At 36.5% G+C, this 18,564-nt stretch overlaps 1 protein-coding gene across 8 annotated transcripts in view; it reads right to left on the bottom strand.

The window, feature by feature from the left end:
• DYRK1A (dual specificity tyrosine phosphorylation regulated kinase 1A) overlaps positions 1-18,564 on the bottom strand; it is a 138,261-nt gene that overhangs the window by 5,763 nt on the left and 113,934 nt on the right. For 7 of the 8 annotated variants that reach the window (XM_057696803.1, XM_057696804.1, XM_057696808.1 and 4 more), the window contains 5 exons: positions 14,956-15,242; positions 12,256-12,402; positions 9,843-9,983; positions 2,405-2,711; positions 1,791-1,915 (listed from right to left, as the gene is read on the bottom strand). In XM_057696803.1, the coding sequence (XP_057552786.1) occupies positions 1,791-1,915; positions 2,405-2,711; positions 9,843-9,983; positions 12,256-12,402; positions 14,956-15,242 (1,007 nt within the window). The remainder of the gene's footprint in view (positions 1-1,790; positions 1,916-2,404; positions 2,712-9,842; positions 9,984-12,255; positions 12,403-14,955; positions 15,243-18,564) is intronic. The other variant, XM_057696807.1, reaches the window with a different exon arrangement.

Raw genomic sequence — 18,564 nt, 5'->3', positions numbered from 1 at the left:
TGGATAAATGCAGGGCCATTTGTACTGATACAAAGAACAGATAAAAGTAGATGAGCTGTGGTGGAGGAGGAAACGATGACATTGGTTTATATGATGCATTTGTAGTGTCATGCTGTGGAGGTTTCCAAAGCAGTATTTACAGTAAATGATTAGAAATAAAGGCGTAGGGCTGGGAGTGACGTCTAGATCAGAAATAAAGACGTAAAGTGACTGACGTCAAGATGGTAATTGTAGTCATTGGTAAGAGCGGGTGAGGTCACTGGGAAGTGTGTATGGTGAGAGAGGGCACAGAACACCCACATTTACATGGTGAGGGGAGGGGGGCGGGGTGCACAGAGAAGAGAATCCAAAAAGGAGACAGTGAAGGAAGGGGGTGGGCCAGGATGAGGGCCACCCTGTCCAGGAAGGCAGAGGAGAGTGCTGCAGAGCACTGAGAAGCCAGCGCTGTGTCAATGTGAGCAAAGACCAGAGAGAGACAAGTGACTGTCTGCCAGGCTCCTCAGTGACTCTGCAGGAACAGTTTCCTCAGTTGGGAGGCAGCCCAGCTGGAGCAGCTGAAGAGTTCTTGATACGTGAAGTAACAGAACCTGTGGGTAGCAGAAACACCGGGCGAGGGAGACATGGGCCAGGGAAACGTTTCCCTGCAGATGGGAGAGACCTGGGGATGATCGGGTGCTGAGGGGAAGCAGGCGAGCAGAGGACACAGGAACCAGTGTCTGAGCAGGGCAAGGCCTGGGTGGGGGGAGGAGGGGACAGGGCCTGGGGCGGCTGGCCCCAGGCAGCTGACCAGGGGCGGGAGAGAGGGGATGAGCACACAAGGATGTTAGACCAGGTGTCTGGTGACACGCAGTGAGGCGCTTCTTTCTGAAGACTGTACCTTATACTGTGAGGAGTTATGGAGAACAGAGAAGGGGAGGCAAAGTTTCTAAGAAGAGTAGAAGAGTGTGAAACCATTATTAAAGAGAACGGGAGCGAGATGACCTGAGAAACATGCAAGCTTGCCCAGTCGAGGCTGGTGACTGTGAATTAACAGGGGTAACAATGCAACTCAGGTGTGCCTTTCTCCACCAGCCCTCGGCAGCCACAGTCCCAAGAATGGGGGGGTGATAGTCATCGACTTCCATTTTATTTCTCATTAAATAATACTCTTAGCTCTCATTACAAAATATCATAATGCAGTATTCAGTATGAGTTAACTTATAATTTTACAAGGAGTAGTTAATATTTTTACTACCACCATCTGCTTCACTCTCAAAAAAATTTACTTAATTAGATCCTCTTTAACAGGTTTAAAAAGCAAACAAACAAAAAACCTTCAAAACAAAAAACAGAACAAAACAAAACACAGAGGTGAAAATCAAACCACAAACTGATTCAAAATCTAGGACTATCAGTGATAACAGATTACGAGAGGCAGTAGAGTACAGTAATTAAGATCACGAGCCTCAGAAAGTTTCTTAACCCATGAAGTCAGTTCCCAACCTAAAATGAAAATCCAAACAGGTGAGGAGGCTCAAAGTGCTGCCAGAGTAAGTGAGATAAACACGGGAAAAAAAACACTTGGAGCAATGGCTGGCATGCACTTAATAAATGCTAGCTATTTCTAAACAAGAAGGGAAAAAACTGCAAGGATGTGCTCCTTTAGTCGTATAAGTTAGAATTCCTTATAAGTGAGTAAACTATGAACCTTTAGAGTAAATGACACAATCATTCTAAAGACACCTGGCATCGGGCAACGATAGCCCTGGGCATGGCGGCAGGCATGAATGAACGGTGGTGTGACCGCTCACCTGGGGACTGTGTGTCTCACAGTCCATGGCCTGGACGGCGGCCGTGAAGTGCCCGCTGCTGTGCCGATGCTGGTGCGTTGGGTCCGACCTGGCTCTCCCACTGTTGCTCGTCCCCGATGATCCACCTAAAGTATCACAGCACAACACAACTTGTGAGTATAAAGTTAATTTTGTTCAAGTATATACCCTAAAACTATAACATAAAAATTGGAAGTGTGTCATCCAAAAAAAAAAATCTATATTAACTTGAAAGTATACCAGAAAGGCATCCAATTCTCTAATTTCTTTCACATCAACCACTGACCTAAAATATGACCAATTTTGGTTAAGTCAGGGGAAAACTCACGCATGTGGCCCAAGTACTTCCATTTTAAAAACAATTAAAAATTTGGCTAGTAAAGAGTTTTGTTCCCAAGCAGAATTTATTATACACATAATTAAGTATTAGAGAGCTTTGGGGGAGGTGAACTTTTTACAAGCCACAAAGAACAGATTTAGGAAAAATAATTCCTCCCCACCTATTAACAAACTTTAAGAACACTTTAAAATAACCCCCACCTTGTAAAGAAAAAAGTAAACAGTCCAAAGCCTAATATAATATCAAAAGAGCAGACCTGAGCTTGAAGATGTACTGGAGGTGGTGCCCGAAGACTGTGACTGCTCCATGGCAGGACTCGTGGATACACTATTACTTGTATTTGTACCTTCATCAGCTGTTTTCTTGAAAAAACTGTGCTGCAGGGCATAGTAAGGTTGAATTCGAGTTTTGGGGTCATAATCAAGCATCCTTAAAATGAGGTCTTTGAACTTCAAGTAGTCAGCTACTGTATGACCCGATTCCCCAGCACGACGCCCACCAGGTCCTCCTGTTTCTACTCCGAGAATATTATGAAGTTTACGGGTTGCTGGTGGTTTATACTCCTAAAGAGAGAAAAGATAAAAAGGCTTTCTCTAAACTTGATGGAATGTGCAAAAGCCTATATATAGCGTCAATTATGCTTACACATGTGATAATGTTGAGGCCTTAATGCCTTACAGTTAGATCCTCTATTTTTTCACACATACTGTTCCGAACACACTGTAGTAGGAGAAATTCAAAATAACTCTGATGCCAGAAATGACTATAAAGTTCATCTAGCCCAGAGATCAGCAAACTATGGCGTGGTCAGAGCCTGTTTTTATGTAGGCTCCGTTATGAATGGTTTTTATATTTCTAAAGATTGTAAAAACAAACAAAACCAAGTAAGAATACGCAACAGAAGCCCACAAAGCCGAAACTTTTACTATGTGGTCCTTTATAAAGGAAGTGTGCCAACCAGTGGTTTGAACCTCTTTTCTGCCCGATGCACCTGTGAACTCAGGTGCACTTCCTCAGTAACAGTGGTTCATTAAAGCTTTAGCCATCACTCCTAATAAAGAATCATGAGTCTAACCCTACCTACTCATATTCAGATAAAAAAATCAAAAGCAAATTATTTATGCCTCATTTTAGAAAATACGTTTAATACTAAATTGTCTTAACATGTGCTGAGATTTTCTGGGAACTCACTTTAACAGATAACAGTATAACCTTTAAAATCCCTTATGAATACTGAATTTATTCAGAATAGTATCACTGGATTTTTGCTTCTAGGTACAATGTAGAAATCTGCAAGAGACCATCGCTCTTACTCTAAAATCAAGAACAAGCCAGGCAGGTAAACGACAAAATCGCTTTTTAAAAACCTATCAGAGGGCTGAGGACTGAAGAAACCAGAATTAACTAAATTCTAGAAAACGAAAAGCCTCTCCTAGGAGAGAAGAGACTTATGGTGGGAAAAAGAGCAAATGCCACAGATGTGACTAAGGAGAGTCCAGCCCAACTACCAACCAACTTCTAACAGCTACGTGTGGCTGGGCCGAAGGACGGGACAGGCCAACCACCCAGGGAGGATCCCCCAGGGCAGCAGTAGGGACATGGACCACCCCAAGGCACGAAGGGTTAGGAGTAGCCTGTGGCTGTGCAATAATGTATAAAAGATCTCTCCAGTCTCCAAACACCACTTAAAACCTATGAAGACAGTAGAGAACAGAATCTGAGTCAAGCAAACAAACAAAGCCCAGATTCAGCTAAACTACAAATGAAACTCAGTCTCATCACACTAGTAGCCAGACAGAGTAAGAGGCAGGCCTCTTTCTAAAGGGAAATAAGATTTACTTCCATCTCAACTGTTCTTAATACAGAAAGTCCAACATACATTTAAAAAATTAGACACAAGAAACAACCAAAAAGATCCATAATCAAGTGAAAAAACAGCATTAGAAAACCAACATATATAAATGACCCAAATGTTGAAACTGGCAGACAGGTATTTTTAAATAACTATGACAAAAAGAAATTTAGTTCAAAAGTTACAGAACATGAGTGGATAGATTATGGGGGGGGGGGGGGGGATGTTAATTAAAACTTTTTTTTTTTTTTTAAAGATAAACTAAAATGCGAAAACACCAGGACTAGAAAATGCAATATTGTAAATGAAAAACTCACTTAATGGTTTTAACAGCAGACTGGGCTCAACAGAAGAAAAACAATCAGTGAACTAGAAGACAGAGCAAAGAAATTATCCAACTAATACACAAAAAGAAAGCAAAATGAATAAACCAAACAGAGACCTCTGAGATAATATTAAGCACTATAACATATATTTAATTGGATAATCAGCAGGAGAAGAGAGAGTGAAGCAGAACAAATATTTGAAAGGATAATGTGTGAGGATTTTCAAAAATTGATGAAAGAGATCAACCCACAGATCTAACAAACTCAGCAAACTCCATGGGGAAAAAAATGCAAATGAAACCACACATAAGAACCTAAGAGTCAAACTGCTGAAAAATCAAACATTTAAAAAAAAAAAAAAGGTATCAAAATCAGGCAGGTGGAAGAGAAATATTTCATAAAGAAAACAATGCTTAGAAAAATCACTGACTTCTCTCTTCAGAAATAATGTAATACAGAAAACAATGTCATTAACATTTAAACATTATAACATTATTTTCTTTTGCTGAAACATAAATCGAAAAATTCTATATCAATTGAAATGTCCATATCCATGGAAAATATCTTCCCCAAAATGAGGGTGAGTAAAGATATTTTCAAATAAACAACTGCTGAGAGAATTCATCAGCAGATGTTATTCACTATAAAATAAAGTTCATCAAGCTGAATAATACCAGATTGAAATGAGGAATTGCAAAAAGAAATGAAGAATTCTATGAGTAAAAATAAAAGAACTTTTTATATCTTTTGGCCTTGCTGCACGGCTTGCAGGATCTTAGTTCCTCAACCAGGGACTGAACCTGGTGCCACAGCAGTGAAAGTGCCGAGTTCTAACCACTGGACCACCAGGGAATTTCCAGAAAAACGTTTCATTATATTTTTTATGTGTTTTTAAATGTCTTTTTAAAAAGTCAATGTGTTGTGAGGGTTATAACGTATGCATAAGTGATACATGATGAGAAGACATGGAAGGGGGTAGATAAAGCACATACTTATCACATGGTTTATCAAGTGACAGCACATTTTGTTAAGGCCAACTGGTAAGTTAAAGATACATATAGTAAAAGCAACACTAAAAATTACACACAGAAGAATAGCCTAAAAAGTCAATTAAGAAAAGATGAAGTAAAATACCAAAAAGTACTCAACTCAGAAGAAGGCAGTAAAGAAGGAACAGGGAACAAAGAACAGATAAGACAAATAGAATACAAATAAGGTAAAAATCTAAAACCCAAACCTCTGAATAATTAAATAGGCCAAATATTCGCTGTGAAAGAAAGATACTATTCAACTGATTAAAAGGCATGACTCAACTACATTTTGTATACAAAAGTCATACTTTATATACAAAAGTATGAGCAGGTTTACAGTAAAAGGGTAAAAAACAATACTATAAAAGTGTTAAGAATTAAAACCTAGAGTGGTATAGCTAGAGTAGTATCAGCAGTATAGTGGTATAGAGTAGTACCAGACAAAGTAGACTTAAAGACAAAAATATGATAAGAGATAAAGAGGACTGAACTTCATGACGATGAAAGACTGAATTTATCACCAAGTCTTAACAATGCTGAATATGTATACCTATTAAGAGAGCTTCAAAAAACAGAAAGTAACTAAAGGAGATTAAGACAAATCCAATATTATCACTAAAGATGAACACTCCTCTCAGTTATTAATAAAACAAATACACACAGACAAACACAAAGTAAGGATGTAAAGATTCTCCAAGAAAGACAAGGCCAACCGACACATGAAAAGATGCTCAACGTTGCTAATTATTAAAGAAACGCAAATCAAAACTACAGTGAGGTATCACCTCACACCGGTCAGGATGCTAGAGAGGGTGTAGAGAAAAGGGAACCCTCTCTTGGTGGAAATGTAAATTGGTGCAACCACTAGGGAGAACAGTATGAAGGTTCCTTAAAAAACTAAAAAAAAGAGTTACAATATGATCCTGCAAACTGATTCCTGTGCATATACCCAGAGAAAACTAATTTGAAAAGATACATGCACCTCAATGTTCACTGCAGCACTATTTACAACAGCCAAGACATGGAAGCAACCTAAGTGTCTATCAACAGATGAGCAGATAAAGACGTGGGTATGTGTATTATTACAGAACGAGATATTACTCAGTCATAAAAAAGAACAAAATAATGCTATTTGCAGCAACATGGATGGACCTAAAGATTATCCTACTGAGTGAAATAAGTCAAAGAAAGACAAATAGATCACTCATATATGGAATCTTAAAAGAAAAAAAAGGTACAAATGAACTTATTTTCAAAACAGAAATAGATCTACAGACACAGAAAACAAATTTATGGTTACAAAGGGGAAAGGGATGGGGGAGGGATAAGTTAGGAGTTTGGGATGAACACATACACACTACTATATATAAAATAGATAACCAACAAGGACCTACTGTAGAGCACAAAGTACTATAGCAGATATTGTGTAATAACCTAAAGAGAAAAAGAATATATATATGTATGTACGTATAACTGAATTACTGTGCTGTACACCTGAAACAAACAACACTGTAAATGAACTATACATACTTCAATTTAAAAAAACTTTTAAAGGAGAATATCTTCACAAACTTGAGAAAGGTAAAGAGTTCTCAGAATACCAAAACCACTATTCATAAAAAAGGAGTTAAAATTTTCTGCTCATTAAAAACTACCATTAAGAAAAGAAACAGGCGAGCCACAGTCTGGGAATAAATACTGACATATATGTGACAAAGAACTCATATCCATCACATGTTGAAAAAAATTCCTACAGCTCAATAATTAAACATCCCAATAACAAGTGGGCAAAAGACTGGAAAGACTGTCACAAAAAAAGATACACGAAAGGCTAATGAGCACATGAACAGGTGGTCAATAACATCAGCCATGGGGAAATGCAAATGAAAACCACTATATACCCATTAGGATGGCTAAAACCAAAAGGACCAACTGCATCAAATGGTGAGGATGTCATGCAACTGGAACTCTCATACCTTGTGGGGATGTAAAATGATAAAACTTTGGGAAACTGTTTGCTATTTTCTTATGAAAAGTAAACACACATATACCCGATGACCTGGGAATTCTACTTCTAAGTAGTGACCCGAAAGAAATGAAAACTTAAGTGTACAAAAGTTGATAGAAGAATGTTCCCAGTAGCCTTACTCATAACAGTCCTAAACTGGAAACAACCCAAACATCCACTGACAGGTAAACATAGATAAATAATGGTATTTCCATTCAACGAAATACCATGAAGCAATAAAATAGAGTAATTTCTGAGACACAATATGGATGAATCTCCAAAAAAATGTTTGTTAAATGAAAGAAACAAAATAATAAGCACTATAGGATTCCATTTTTATGAGTTTTGCCTATCAACAGTCAAAACTAACCTATGATGACAGAAATCAGAAACTGAGGGCAGGATGACAGAAAAAGGTATGAGAGGTGGTAGAAGTAATCTATGTCTTGTTTTAGGTAGTGAATATACTGTTGTGTATAAAAATTAAAATGCAACAAACTGAACACTTAAAATACTCATCACTGTCTATAAATTATACTTCAACAAAACAGCATCATTTATACTCTTAATTCTTCATTCCCCTTCCCCACCAAAGGAAAAAAACAGATAGTAGGTATGGATTTCACTACCAGGGAGCTAAAATGGGCTCTTGAAACATAAAATGAGAAATTAAAAGTAAAAATAAAATTACTAAGGAAATAAATCAAACAAATATACCCAATGACAGTGCGCACACACCTGTTTATACTTATGGTTAAAATCTCTAGTGCAGCCTTCAGAATGTAACCATTTGGTTATGGATTTGATTTTTTTGTTGCTGTAAATTTATTTCTATTTAAAGAGAAATAATTATTTTACACTTTTAAAAATTAAGTTTCTTAAGTCAGCTGCTTAACTGCAGCTAAGGAAAATCTCAAATAATCTATAGTTAATTAATAGGTATTAAATGTAGGTCAAAATACTTTCAATTTTAAGGGAAAAGATTTATCTACTCTTTTCTGAAACGCACCTCCACCCCCAATTTAAAATTATAGCTGGATTTTGGAGAAATGATAGGCTACAGTTCACTGTGACTTAACTGTGGTTTTATAAGGCAGAGATTAGGGAAATGGAATGAGATGAATGTTTCATTTAGAAGAAGAAGAAGAAGAAAAAAAAAAAAAAAAACCAGCAGAGGAAGAATTAAAAAAAAAACTTCAAACTAGAAAAAGAAGTTGTAGCCTGCATTGCACAGAGATAAAAACAGGAAGCTAAGAAGGACTCTCAGGCTGTGTTTTGGTTCAATGGGAAAAGGGGCCACGACTGACAAATCTATGTGGACAAAGGCAAAAGGACTCAGGATGTCTGCTTGGTATTTTCCATCCCTTCCTTATGGGGAGTAGACATAATTTAGCTGCCGGATATTGCATTGCCTGGAACTTTAGAGAATAAGGCAGAATGCAATAAGTTACAAATCAGTTGTGAAGGATAAAATTATAAATATATATATTTTTAAATATTCTTAAAAAATTTTGATATTAAAATTTAAGACTCCATAGCTGAAGGTGAATTACAGCATAAAAGCACCATTTTCAGTTCACTGGAAATGACACCTGGTGGCAGCATCGCTAAAATGCAAGGGCAAAATAAAAGCTGTAGCAAAAATAAAATCTCGCAAGTGTTAAAAATGCAAAAACTACAATCAGAAGGTGTCTGGTATATGTATCACACACAATCACATATTCACAGATTATTTTCCTCTTATACTAGAAACAAACTGGACTACAAAACATGATTATTTTCAGATATACAAAACAAAGATATAAATCAAGACGCAAAACTGTCATCACTTACTCTATTAAACTGACACAGTTTAGGTATCTGAAAAAAGTCCTCAGATAAAAGAAAATTACTAAAACATACCTAACGTGTTAAAAACCTCACTTTTAAAGATTTTAGAGATGTGAAATTCCTGTTATCCAAGCTAGGAATCTGAAATCTATCAAAGGACCATCTAGTCAGTTCATATTCTTGTCACAAACTGCTTAAGTCAAAAATCCTTTTCTCTCAGCTGAAATTAAAAAAAAAAAAAAAAAAAAAAGCCATTTACTGCAATTATGACTTCTACTGTTCACAGCTGCAGTATTGTTAACTGTGACTTCAATATATACTATGAGACACAAAGGTCAAATTTACTGATTCTACTGTGGAAACAAGGCTTGGTGGTTTGATCAGCTGCCTCAGAAGGCAGACATATAGTTTCAAAATGAAGCCTTAAAGAGAATACTGAGCATTAAGCAAACACTGGGCCATACAGATAGTTCAGGTCAAACTATAACCAACTTGTGAAAGAAATATATACCTAAGTTATCAATAGGACTACTGTTAATAACTGACTTCAGTAACACTGATTTCAAGTAAATACAAAATGCACTTATATAAAGACAGTTCAGTAAAAGAAGTAACAAAGGCTCAAAAAACTCATTTCCCTATTTTACCCGTTTTCCATCTTTGGTCTTCTTTAAGTTCCAAGTGCCATCTGGCAACTTCTCAAAGAACTTTCTTGCTTTTGGTGCTTGGTCAAGAATATGAGCAGGTGGAATACCCAGAACTTCCACTATTTTATTCATCTGATCTACCTGTATTAAAAATAAAAACAAAAACCTGTAATTTCTACTGTAGGACATCCTGTGTCTGCTCATCAATTCATTCCTTCATTTGTAAATTATAAATGAGTGACCCGAGCATCTCCCGTGTGTCGGGCCCTCCTCTGGGCAGGAAGCACACCGTAATGAACAGCAAAGAGAAAGGCCCTGCTCTCCTGCAGCCCCACACTCCACGGAGCTAAGCACACACACACACCTATGGGGTGGCAGGTGGTCATGGACACAGTGGAGCCTTATAAGGAATGACTGGAGGGAGCTTTAAAGTTTAAGTTCTGGGAGACTTTTAGTTAAATAATCATACACACACAGAGACACACACAGAAACGCCCAATGGCTTAAAAGTGTGGACCTAAGGAAAGTATTTTTTTAAAGTGAAGATTAATTCACTCCAATACTGAGTGTCTACTATACGCTAGAAACCATGCCCACTAGAACACAGCAATAAACAAAACAGAGTAAAATCCCTGCCCAAAAGTTTGTATTACAGAGGAAGAGATCACCAAGAAGTAAATACATAATAAGACATACCAGATGACCACCAGGAACGATGGAGAAAATTAAAAGGGGATGGGGTGAGAAGGGCACTGCAACTTAAAATAGGGTGTCATGAGATGCAGAGAACAAACATATGGACACCAGTGGGAAAAGTGGGAGGGGTTGGGGTGGGATGAACTGAGGGATTGGGATTACCACATATACATTACTAACAAGAAAAAAAATCAAATTGTACACTTTAAATATATGCAGTTTATTGTATGTCAATTGTATCAGTAAAAGTTCTTAAAAAAAAAACTCAAGCAAAAAATACATATATATATATATACAACTAGTTACAATGTATAGACATCATCTGGATCCTAACACAATAAACTGTTAAAAAATACATTCCAGGAGATAACCGGAAATATTTCAACATTGTCTGGATATTTACAGCTTTAAAAAAAGTATTTGCTGTGGTAAAAATAAATACATAAAAAGCAAAATAAATAAAATAGGGTGTCATGAAAGGCTTCACCAAGAAGCTGACATGAGAGCAAAAACCTGAAGGCCACGAGGGCAGGAGCAAGAGCACGCCAGGCACGGAGGAAAGAGCGGACACAGGGCCCGGGCACGGGCCTGTGGCTACCGTCTCCAAGGCACCAGAGGTGGGTTGTGTGCTGGGCCAGGGGAGTGGGGCACAGCAGCGACAGGGGGAAGAGAGAACAGGAGGCAGAGAGAGTAAGGGATTTCGAGCTACTCAAAGGACTCTGGCTTTCACCATGAGTGAGATGGAAGCCACTGAGGCTTCAGGTGATCTTAATATTGTTTAAGCCCATGAAAAAGATACTATTACCTTTATATTTTTCATTATTAAAAGAAAAACACACACTATGGCAGTTCTGCCGAAGAGCAGCTCACTTGCTAAAGTGACGTGAATTAAAGGGAAGGCGGAAGGGACAGGTTTCTGACACTACTGACAGTTATATAACCCAGTTCAAGTCACGACATTTCATTAGTCTTTCTTTTCTCATGTATAAATAAGTGGACTGATCACGATCTGCAGTGGTTAACTTTTCTTAAAAAAAACAAAAAAAACCAGAAACCAAAACACGAGAACGTCACAAACGAACAGTTTTAAAACCAATGAAAGTCCATTCCTCTGACTGTAAGAGAGCTTGGCCTCCCGCTCCCTTGCCCTCCCCCTCCTCCCAGGCACTAACTCTGACCTCCAAAAATCTTCCAAGGACACAGACTGAACACCTGTGTTCTCGAAGAATTATACTTAGTCTGTAGCTCTAAAATTCTATAGTCCTACTTTACCCTAGTATCCAGATCAAATATCCATCAACCCTACTGGTTACCATTTACTCAAATTTCAAATCACACTCTCAGAATTTGCAGTGAGGTTTACACTGTTTTTAGAGTGGGCCTCAACCTCTTCATTATCATCTTTTCCTGTTCTTATACTTAAAATCTGTAAAATTTATACCAAAATACTTAACAACTCCTAATCTAATTTACTGTTCTCCTTCATTGGCAGACTGAAAGATCTCACTTTCCATCTCCTAATTCTAAGCTCACTGTTACATAGTTGAAAAAATTAAAAATGGATAAAATAAGTTCAAAACTGACCTAACACCTGAATGATTAAGTTGGTAAACAGACATCTTTCCCTAAAAACAACTTTCGGATTATACCATCAGAAATTGAAAACAAACAAATTATGAAAACAAAAACAGAATTTTTAAAGCAATCCATCACGTACCTCATTGGCTCCACTGAACAGAGGTTCTCCAGTGTGCATTTCAACCAAAATACACCCAAGGGACCACATGTCGATAGCAAGGTCATAAGGCATTCCCAGTAGCACCTCTGGAGACCGATAGAAGCGACTCTGAATATACTGATATATCTGAAATATATATTACAAAATAGTATTAATTCCAAAATAAGTTTTGTTTAACTGTGGTCAACACTGTATTAACACAAGTCTAATATTAACAGAAAAAATAACTGGGTTATTAGAGTTCCATTTACTGATTTCAACATTAGACTATGAAAAATTTTTAAAGAACTAAATGTTTCAAGGGAGTGGTAAATCTGACTGTGAAATGCACAACATATATACATATAAAATTCAAGCCCTTTCCTTTAGTTCAATCCTAATTGGTAACCAAGATATATCTTAAAACAATTATGACTTATTAGAAGAAAATATTATTGAGAACAATTTATTTCCCTACTAATTATTTTTTCCTGCTATGGCTGGGACTTGGTTTACCATTAATTTAACAGCTACTAAACTGTACCTAAATTAACCTAAAGAATGAAATACTTTCCTCGGGTTAATTCAAAGCTCAGTACAATGTAACTGAAAATTCAGATATCTGTACTGTACTAGTCTCACAGATAAATCTAGAAACACTACCATATAAAGATTCAATTGCGAGTAGTTTATGACTAGTTACTTCTTCTCTACCCTGTCCCCCTCCATCTCATTCTAAGACTTCTTAGAAAAAGAAAATCTTGAAATGGATTATTTTCAATGAAGTAATCTAAGAATGTCTTCAGAGACCAATTCATCTTCACTTAGCCATTTAAAATTTATATCTAGATGTATTACAAAAGCATAGATAGTTTTATTTAAAAAGGAAGAGAAAGAAACAAAAGCCTCCTAACTAAACTTCCTAACAACACTCAAACCAGGCAGCCAGCAGCATGGAGCTGCTTTCTCATGAAAGCTTCTGTGGCCCCAACCTACAACTCCAGCTAGATCTCTGAGGACTATCTCAAGCCTCCACAAGCAGGTAGACCCAACCTTAAGGTGTTCTCAGAGTGAAGAAAGTCTAATTGAAAGCGACCAGGAAGAAATATCACACTTCCAAGATTTTGTAAGCCAATGGCATTGTGAAGCCCCGAAGATTGCCTACTACTGAGACTGTCTTATTTCTCAGCTTATGAAAGGAAGTTTGTCACCTACCTATCCCAGCTGGTTACAGCAGTACTTGGGTATCTACAAGGCTGCGCACCAGGACCCCCTGAGAAACTTTTTCTGAAACACACTTGCCCTGCCACCTTCTAACACTGAGCCCAGCAGACCTAGAGTAGGGCCACTGCCTGTCTGTTCTGGAAATGACTTCCCATGGGTTCTGATACATTCACATAGTTAAAAACTCACTGAGCTAAAGGTACAGTTGTCTCAGTTTGGCTGGAGAGAGATAGTAGTGCTTGATATTAGGATGGAATATATGATTTGGTTTAAATAGGAACAAATTTTGCAAGTCTAAAATCTATTCAAATGACTCAAGATGGGCATGTATTTTCCTTTTACAATATACTTTATCCCTTGTTAACAACTGTGAGCATCTCTTGATTTTCAGAGGCATCTGAAACTGCAAACTTTGCTTCCTATTGCTTCCATTTTAAAAATTATTTCAATGTAGCACTGCTACCATAATTTGCAGAAAATAACAAAAGGACAATCCTGTTAACTGACCATAAACCTTCATGACTAAATTAACCTACTGTATTTAAAAGTTGGAATAAAGCTGGACAGGACAGAAAATTTCACTAATTTGGAAAAACGAGAACTGGAAAGCTAATATGAAATAGAAATATCTGAATGTTAGTTATGTTTTTACTTTTTTTTTTTTTAAGAAATGCAGTCTCAATACTTAGAAGTAAATAGGAACAACATTTTAAAAGAATAAAGTATTATCAAATGGTGACCTTAGTTGGTTTCAAGAAGAGAACATCTGTAACTTCTATTTTATACGCAAAACACTGTTAGAGTAGCTTTCATAATGCTCGAAAGGACAGTAGGAAAAATCTGCTTTCCTAAGTCAGCTAAACCTAAATCTATTTATTGCTATGGACATGTCTGTTTTTAGCACTCTGAAGAAAACTAGTTTGGACACGTGTCATAATTTATATAAGGAAAAAAAGATTTGAATGCATTTATCAAAACAAATATGTCTATCAACTGAGTAATTTCTACACTGTACTACTGTGTGTAATGCAAAATTACCTGCATTTTTTATTTACCCATCAGCTTTTGAGGAAAAACATTTATCTTGATCTATATTTAGAGAAATATTTTACAGCAAGGATTCAATGTTCTATTACTGGAACTTCCCCAAATTTATACTAAGAAATCTCTCTTTGGGAAATACACTTACTACAAATTACCTAATATTTAATATATCCATCCCCTGTTTTCTCTTACTCTTTTAGCATACACATAATTTTTTAACATAAACTTTGAAAAATCAATACCTTCTAATTCAAAGTATTACTGTTTGCATTTTAGAAGGTATTTTTCAAAATAGGTATCAGCACAAAGTGATTCAAGAGCTACATTTTAAAGATAACCATCCTGTATTTATCCCCAAATTGTGTAACATTTCAAGTATCTACCTACACTGTTTTACCTAATCCTAATTCACAAGATCTGAAATATACTTACCCTCTGCCCCAATTGACAAGAACTGCCAAAGTCAACAATCTTGATTGCACTGCGTTTGGGGTTACAAAGAAGGATATTCTCGGGTTTTAGGTCACAGTGAATGATACTAAGTTCTGGAGTCGCAAGGAAAAGCAGTGCAGTGCACATTTGCTGTGCAAACTTTCGTGTTAGGTTCAAAGAGACACCTCGAAAATTGGTGTTCCTCAACAAGTCATAGAGGTTGTAGGACAGCATTTCAAAAACTAAACAGAGATGGTTTCGAAACATAAAGTGGCGTTTTAAATGCACTGAAAGAGAAAAAAGTTTCATTTTAAATTATACATACCAATAAAATGAGAGTAACATACACATGAACTCTCCAACAATCTACAACATGACAATGTCAAATGCAGAGTAAAATCAAGTGAAAACTCGGAGATCAGCACTTTCCAGTAAACAGCACATTCTTTAATCAGTTAGGAATATCTAAGTTGTTCATCTGCTCAATTAATACATTAGTGTATAGTATCTGCCAGCAAGCAACATAACGTAAGAAGTACCACCAAAATGCCTTTTTTAAAAAAAATTAAGTCAGATCTGAAAACACAAGTAACAAATTGACAAATAGTGCTGAGAATACTTTGATAATTTTATCCTCATCTGTAAGAGAAAACACTTCTTGCTTCCTGCGAGCCCTACCTCACAACTTCATCTAAGCTCCACCCACTGGGATATCCAGCTTGTGACAATGCTGTAACTTGGCAGCCCTCTCTGGGAAGCCTTTGATCTACATACACAATCTGCTTTGCTGAGAAACTAGTAATTTCCTGAAACAACTGTCAAAGGAAGACAGATTTTTTTTCTTTTAGGCAAACAGAGCAAAGTCTTGAAAATCATGTTGTAAGGTACTAGAGGAGTTCATAATCAAGACATTCGATTATGTTTACCAAACTGGTACGTGGGACATCTCGTCCAAGCCTGAAGGTTTGGGAAAACTTCAACATAAAGCTCAATCACAAGAAATTATGAGTAGGCTTAAGAAGTGGGAAAGACTATAGAACACAGTACTTGGTATCACTATTGACCCTCTAAAAAAGCCTAATAGTCGACAAACTGCTTCAAAAAGTTGTGCTTTAAGTATTAACACTGACTTCGCGTCAGATGAAGTCATTCAATAAAGTAAAGCACTGCCCTTCAGTATAAAAATTCTTCCATATACCAAACTAAGCGCCTGTAATTCAACTGGAATGACATAAAACCACCATTTGTCAAGGCTACCTTTATTCTGGTCTTTTAGTGTCATTTAAAACATCAGTTTCTCTACAGAACTATCTGGAATACCTAGGACAGTATTCAATGTCTGGTCCCTGAGAACAGGGATACATTGTATTGTCCTGGTAGTAGTCCTGAACTGCCTCCCTGGAAGCAATGCACATCAACATTGCTTTTACATCATTCCTGATACATGTGATCTAAAATTAGGATTAATAACAAAATACAGCTACTACACAGCTCTATAGGAGGTCATAGTACAACTCAACTCTCAGCAACAGTTACATAAGAATGTATAATAACTGCTCTTAATCACTGAGTTCTTAGGTTTAAATTAAGAATATAGCTCCATGCGACATAAGACACCCCAGAGACATGGTCTAAGCAAGAGTTTGGATCTGGTTAAGCAGCAGCCACAAAGGGAATGTAAAAGGTAACTGACGTCAGAATTCAAATATGATTATGAAAATCCCTCTAAGAAGCTGGGACTGATCTCCAATGGAAGATCAATCCACTGAATTCCACTGATTCATCATTCATTTATTGAGTATCTATAATGTGCTAAGCACTAAAGACATCGTCAAAGAAAGCTCAAACACACGTATACGTGTTCAATTTTTTAAACTGAACTCTGAGGAGAATGGAGGGTTGACAAGACTTTGTTCTAGACCTAAAATGAAAGCCTTTAAACTAGACCATGGCAGGTACCAAACAGTCCAGATAAGAAATTGTGCTATGTGGTAAAAAAAGTAGATTTTTTAAAAATTCAAAGGCTTGACTATAAAACGCATAAGAGTAAATTATATTGATCAAATCACTTCAAAATTATGTACATTATAAAAAAGCAATACAACTTTCAGACACCTTAAATTTAACGTATCAACTCTACTGCCATAGCTGTGTCTAAATCTAAAGTTCTTTTTGCTTGTTTTGCAATACAGAACCTCAGTTTAAGACACTGTGCATGAATTCACCTTCTTCCTAAATAAGAACTTAAAAAAAAAAATACTCATCCAAAAGAATATCTGTAATGACTGATAAAATTAATGATCATTAAAGTCAGTTTATTAAAAACAAAAATGATAGCTATTATTTCAACTCAATAAGGCAGAAATAAATTGTTATAGAAATGCGATCAACATTTTCTCTACTACTTAAGCAAAATTTCAAAATAAAGCACACAAGTATGAGGATGAAGAAAAGAGGAGTTATGTTCAGAGACTATACGTCAAGCATGCTTAGAATGTCTTTCTTGGCCTGAGCCCCTTGAATGGAAATGTGCTCACCTTACACTAAGTTGTAACTGAAAGTGAACAGCAAACATGCAGTAAGTGTGAAGAGAAAAGATTTTAAATACAAATGTTATTACTGTGGGTCATATCAGATGTCTACAGAGACGATACTAAGAAAGAAAAATTAATAGTATAAGCTCACTTTATTGCAATAATGGGGAATGAAGGGTGTTTCATAAATGAAATCTGAGTATCTGAACCTTACACCTTTAAACAATTTTCTTCTTTCTATTATTTTGGGGGGTAACTAAAGAACCATAAAGCCCTCCCCTCATTTCTTAAAAAGGAGTTTGCTAATAAAACTTAACCTCATGTTTATCAGGTAAAGCTAGCATTTCTGAACATGAGTAGCTAATACATGCCTATAAAAAAGTCTATAATTAAGTGATCCTAAGGTCTCTATCTTAAAATTGATAGCATCTTGTTTTTACAGTTGGCAGCAATTTGTTTCTTGATGGCACATAAAATAATGGTGTCTGACAATCACTGGTGTCTTCCATTTAAGAATAGTATTAAAGAACATATAATTAGAAGATGTTTTATCCATATATCAATTCATCCTAGACTTCACTGTTTTCATAATTCTTCTGTCTCCTCTCTTTGTATTCAGAAGAAACACCATATGACAATGAAACAAACACAAGTTCTGGAGTTAGGCAGAGATAGGTTCAGATCCCAGCTCCAAATCTGCACAAACCACCTGTAATATAAGGATTCTACCACCTTCCTTACAGGACTGATATGATTACAGATGATGGAAGAATAGCACAAGGAATATGGCAGGAGCTCAAGAAAAGCTGGCTATTATTTCTTGAGGAAGAGCCTGAGATCTTGGCTCAGACATTCCAAAAATGGTCCTATAACCATTAACAACTTATTAACTCACTTTCAATTTCTGAGCTATATTAGAAATGATTAAAGTTAACAGAAAGAGGACTCTCTAGATAAACATGCATCATTAAAGCAAGCAAAAGACACTTGTAAGTTGCCCCCCCAAAAAAAAAAAAAAAAAAAAAAGACACTTTTCTCATTTGTTTTTATACTATATACCACCTGGAACACACAT

The sequence above is a fragment of the Hippopotamus amphibius genome, chromosome 10 (assembly GCF_030028045.1).
Source record: "Hippopotamus amphibius kiboko isolate mHipAmp2 chromosome 10, mHipAmp2.hap2, whole genome shotgun sequence".
NCBI classification, from domain to species: domain Eukaryota; kingdom Metazoa; phylum Chordata; class Mammalia; order Artiodactyla; family Hippopotamidae; genus Hippopotamus; species Hippopotamus amphibius.
This window is presented reverse-complemented; position numbering and strand designations above follow the sequence as displayed.